This window comes from Telopea speciosissima, chromosome 5 (assembly GCF_018873765.1).
Source record: "Telopea speciosissima isolate NSW1024214 ecotype Mountain lineage chromosome 5, Tspe_v1, whole genome shotgun sequence".
Lineage (NCBI taxonomy): Eukaryota > Viridiplantae > Streptophyta > Magnoliopsida > Proteales > Proteaceae > Telopea > Telopea speciosissima.
In genome coordinates this window covers 26,481,460-26,486,726 of record NC_057920.1, presented here as the reverse complement: position 1 = coordinate 26,486,726, position 5,267 = coordinate 26,481,460, and the positions used below count along the sequence as shown (strand labels likewise).

Below are 5,267 nucleotides of genomic sequence, written 5' to 3'. Positions count from 1 at the left end.
TCGAGTTTCGGCCCTCAGGTTTTCCGATCTCAACTTTTTTAAGATTCCTGAGCTCCCAGTCTACTCCATTCCTTCTTATCCTGCTTTTGTTTCATCTCTTCAAAGCTTACTGTTATTTTCCATTTTTTTGAGGCCTTACCTACTCTGTTCTTCTTATTGATAAATTTTCAGACTGACATCAGGTGGTGTCGCCTTTTTTTTTTTTCTTGAAGGTCTAAGCTCAACCCTTCTTCTAAAGGCTTATCAGAATCCAAGTCTCTCCTCGTTAATCTCTCTTGGGTTTTTAATGGCAGCTTTCAGCTATAGAAGTTCTGGAGCAATTTTTGCAGTCTTGTATTTATTTTGATTTTTTTCCTTTACCATCTAAGGCAACTTTCCTAAGCTTTATTTATTTCTTTCTTTTCTATCTTCTACCGTACTATCTCTGCACTATATTAGAAGTTCTTGGGTATCAACTATCAAGCCATTTTGGTTTTAGTGTGTCTTTCAAGTGCCAGAGCTGTTTTTGGGGGGGAATGAAGGAGGATTCTTAGTGGCTTTACATTGTATTGTATTGTTTATGGATCTGTGTTCAGTTTAAGCTCTCATCTCTCTTTGTTTCAAACCCAAGCTTTAACAGAAGGCTAATTTGTTTTCCGAGTTGGTTTTCACACAAAGAAGCTGTTCTGAAGTAGGGAGGTGGGTTTAAGGGCTATGGGGCAGTTGCCTTTGGTTTTTGGGGTGGTTTCCTTATTATGTTTGGTTGTTTCGGTTAGCAGTATTGGGGCTAACTGGGGTACACAAGCAACACACCCTTTGCCACCTGATTCGGTTGTGGGGATGCTCAAGAATAATGGGTTTCAGAAAGTGAAGCTCTTTGATCCAGAACCAGGGGTTTTGAGAGCTCTTGGCAAGTCTGGGATTGAGGTTATGGTAGGTATTCCTAATGAAATGCTTGCTACTTTGGCTTCCAGTGTGAAGGCAGCTGAGACATGGGTGGAGAAGAATGTTTCCACTCACATCACCAGCAACACTGTAAACATCAGGTAAGCTTTGTGCAACACTTCTGTTTGTATCTATTTCTTTCATTCAGCATCCCCTGGCAATTCTAAGCCTTCTATTGTTAAGATAAATCTCTTTTGACAAATTTTCCAGTCAAGGAAAAGGGGAGTGCTGCCCAACTATAGTTTTGGCACCATTAATGTTTGGGTTAAAAAGGGTCATTATCAATATGGTTTATCTCAAGAATTAGATGGATGAATTAGTACCCAAAAAATGGCGAAATAGAGTCAATCAACACGATTGGGCTCAAAATAATGTTATTCACTGCTAGGGATTGTATGATAATGGAATGGAATTGAGTCGCATGTCCTCAATGGGCTCAAAATAATTTTATTCACTGTTATGGATTGTATGATAGTGAAATGGAATTGATTCCCATTTCCTCAAAGCTGTTGGGCTTAAAATAATTTTATCCACTGTTATAGGTTGTGTATGATAATGAAATGGAATTGATTCCCATTTCCCAGTGGTCCTATGATTATTGGTATTCACTTACAAGTGGAAAATGCGAAGGAGTGCAAGGAATTGTGAAATATTTGAGTCTACATATTTTAATGTGGTTGATTTTGCAGTCAATTGTCTCATCTTCCTATTCTCAGAGAGTATAAAACTTTGGTAGAGTTATTAAATAAATGACTTCAAGTTACTATTTAATAAACTTGTGATAATTTTGCATTTTGTTTTGATTTCTGTTGTGGAGTTGGTTTTGGATTCATAATGTGCACAATATTGCCATTAGTGTTCAGATTTGCAAGTTTTAACTTATTATGTTCCTGCTTTAAAAGGGTATACTTTCATTTCATTTTCTACAAGTTCAATTGTATTTTGGCACTTCAAATTCCAGATTCTGATCCAGCAATGCTGTAATTAGTGCTTTCATATATTCTTCCCCACTTCTTTTAATAAGTGTGATATCGTATCTTTTCATTGTCTTTAGTAATTAGCATATAGGATTCTCAATTAGTTACTGCATAATGAGTATAGACACGAATTCCATAAATAATATAGAACATCTTATATAGTATACCCTTTGCTAAATTTGTCAATGGGTTTGAAAAAAAATAATTTCAGATTTCAGTCTGTTTTTCAGGTAGTTAATAAAGTTAACTCCTGAGGCCCAAGTTGCCTTCTATATTTATTAATCATGTAAGAGACTGTAAGCTAAGGAGCTTCACATGATTTTGAATTTTGATCAGCGTTGATTTGCCAGATTGGAGTTCATTTTTGAATTATTGTGATGTTGTTAATGATTAAATTAAGGGTTTTGTCTTGATGCTGGGCATGTTTCTCTTTGGCGCTCTTCTATGAATAATTGTGAGCTGGGATACCTGTTTACTCCGTTTCTTTTTTTACTTAGTTAGTTTACTTTTCTTCTGTTTTATCGAACTCCAGTCTGTAACTGTGTTAACCCATTGGGAAGTGAATTATGTACCTTCCAAATTATTATAGTTTCTTCTTCTTGGTCTTCTTTATCTTTTAATTGAGGATTTTTGCCCCTCCCTCTAAGATTTAGGAACTTCAGATGTGTGCAACTTTGACTGGTTGTAACAGTTCCTCTTGAAGGTTTTAATAGGATCTTACTTTTTATGCTAGTAAGATTGTTACAAATATTGATCAGAATAACTTGATAAGTTGGTAATGTTTTCTTAGAACCTAGAAGCACCAAATGGTGGAATGAATGTGATTCATGAATTGCCAAAGGTTGGGATGCGATTCAGGTCCATTTGCTGCTCATACATCGCTCACACAAGTTATTCATTAAAAGAATAAAGGAATTGCACTTCTTACACAAGTAATTAGCTCCTTGTCCATGTTCCATCCACTGCAACTGTTGTTGCAACATTTTGCAACGATGGCTTCTTTACCCATCCATGGTTAATTTTGAATTCAGTGGTTTGTCAAGGGTTTCTTCCAATGCACATGAGAGATTTGTGAAGGTATTGAGTTTTGTTTAGGATCATGGCAACACTATCTTTTGTTCCCCTTTAGAAAAAATCCATCATTACCACTTCAATTCAGTTGCTGTTGTGTTATGTATTCACTTCTATTGGAAATATAAAAGATGAAAATATTTCTATATAAATAAAGAGGAAAACTTCATTTCAAGTTTTAGTAGTGTATTTTCTTTTTAGAACTGATATGTATAGTATTTTTCCTCTAACCTCTTCAATCTTTCTTTTGTTTATAAAAGGTATGTTGCAGTTGGGAACGAGCCTTTCTTGGAGACATACAATGGAAGCTTCCTTACTACAACCTTCCCAGCTTTACAAAATATCCAATCTGCACTCATAAAAGCTGGTCTAGCAAGCCAGGTGAAGGTCACTGTCCCCCTCAATGCTGATGTATATCAATCTTCAACGGGACTCCCATCAGGCGGTGATTTCCGGAGTGACATCCATGACCTAATGGTTGCCATCGTTAAGTTCTTGAGTGACAATGGAGGTCCTTTCACTGTCAATATCTATCCTTTCATAAGCCTTTACGACAACCCGGACTTCCCTGTTAATTATGCCTTCTTTGATAGCACCTCACCACAGTTGACTGATAGTAATGGGAATTCCTACTACAACATGTTTGATGCAAATCTTGATACTTTGGTATGGGCCCTTCAGAAGAATGGCTATGGCAATCTACCTATCATTGTTGGAGAAATTGGGTGGCCAACTGATGGGGACAAGAATGCAAATCTGCAATATGCCCAGCGATTCAATCAAGGATTCATGAACCACATATTGACTGGGAATGGCACCCCAATGAGACCAGGGCCTATTGATGCATACCTATTTAGCTTGATTGACGAGGACGACAAAAGCATCACTCCAGGGAATTTTGAAAGACATTGGGGAATATTTTACTTTGATGGGTTGGCCAAGTACCAGCTTAATCTGGGGACTACAAACTCAAGCAATTTAGTTAGAGCAACGGGTGTTCATTACCTGGAGAAGAAATGGTGTGTGATGTCCCCTTCGGCAAGCATGGATGATCCACAAGTGGCACCAAGTGTGAGTTATGCATGTGGACGCGCTGACTGCACAAGTCTTGGTTATGGAACATCTTGTAGCGGTCTCGATGCACGCGGGAATATTTCATATGCATTTAACAGTTACTATCAGAGATTAAATCAGGACGACACTGCTTGCAAGTTCCCCAACCTTTCAATTATCACAAAGACTGACCCAACAACAGGAATTTGCAGATTTGAGATCATGATCCAGCCTATCACCTCAAAAGGTCAGCAGAGATTTGGGAGTCTCCAAAAGAGGGTGAATTTGATAGTTTTTATGTTTCTTACTTTTTTGACATGTCTGTGATTGCTGTATTTTTAATTTATGGGTTATTCTTTTTCTTAGATATTCTCTCTTCTTTACCTCTTAGCACTAACAACTGGAGTTACCAGGATGAAGTATCATCAGTGTTTGCTAAGAAGTAAATTTTGTTGTCTCTGGAGGAGAGGTCAGACTTTGTATGGTCTCTGAAAGCTATTTGGCCTGAGTTATAGTTTTCACAGCCAGCTAGGGTTTATGGAGTTGTTTCAAGAAGGCAACAAAAAATTTAAATTTAATGCGAGTAATCCCTTGTGATTAGTCTTCATGTTGATATATGGTACAATAAAAAATTTTCAATCATTGAAAGGGAGAATAGGATCTCTTATTGCTCAATCTCTCTTTGCAAACCCTAATCTTACTCTAATATATTGAGGAAGGACAATGCTACTGGGGACATAGAGATAATCACAAGAGAGAGAGAGAGAGAAATTGGTGGGGTGGGGGTTTGTATGGTAGGTGTGGTTTTATCCCCTCCCACTACCATGTGTAGAATGTAGTAGGTATTTTTTCTAAGGTAAACTATAAAATATAGTAGTTAGGATAAGAGAGAAGGCCTCCACCGATTCGAGTCTGCTTAAACTCTAGTATCCCTCTCTCTCTCTCTTATCACTTGAATCTTGTTAATTATTTTTAGAATTATATTGAAACAATAATTCTAATTAAGATAAGGACAAGAGATCTCTACTTGGTGGCATAGTAGAGAACTAGAGATCTTTTTCTCTTAAAATAATGTAGAGGGAGAATTCCATTTGTATAAATCTTTTAAAATAACATGAAACAATATCTTTAATTTTCATCAATATATACATCTAAGATAAATTAATTCTTATTTTTCTCAAGACAATAGTTAATTATGATCACATCCCTCCACTTAACAATATCACATAATAGTCATCAGGG

General features: G+C 36.7%; 1 protein-coding gene across 1 annotated transcript; it reads left to right on the top strand.

The window, feature by feature from the left end:
• The first annotated feature begins 204 nt into the window (after positions 1-204).
• On the top strand, positions 205-4,390 carry LOC122662337 (glucan endo-1,3-beta-glucosidase 6-like). The gene is made up of 2 exons (XM_043857940.1): positions 205-1,025; positions 3,233-4,390. The coding sequence occupies exons 1-2, from the start codon at positions 694-696 to the stop codon at positions 4,350-4,352; spliced, it is 1,452 nt and encodes a 483-aa protein (XP_043713875.1). The 5' UTR covers positions 205-693; the 3' UTR covers positions 4,353-4,390.
• Positions 4,391-5,267: the final 877 nt, after the last annotated feature.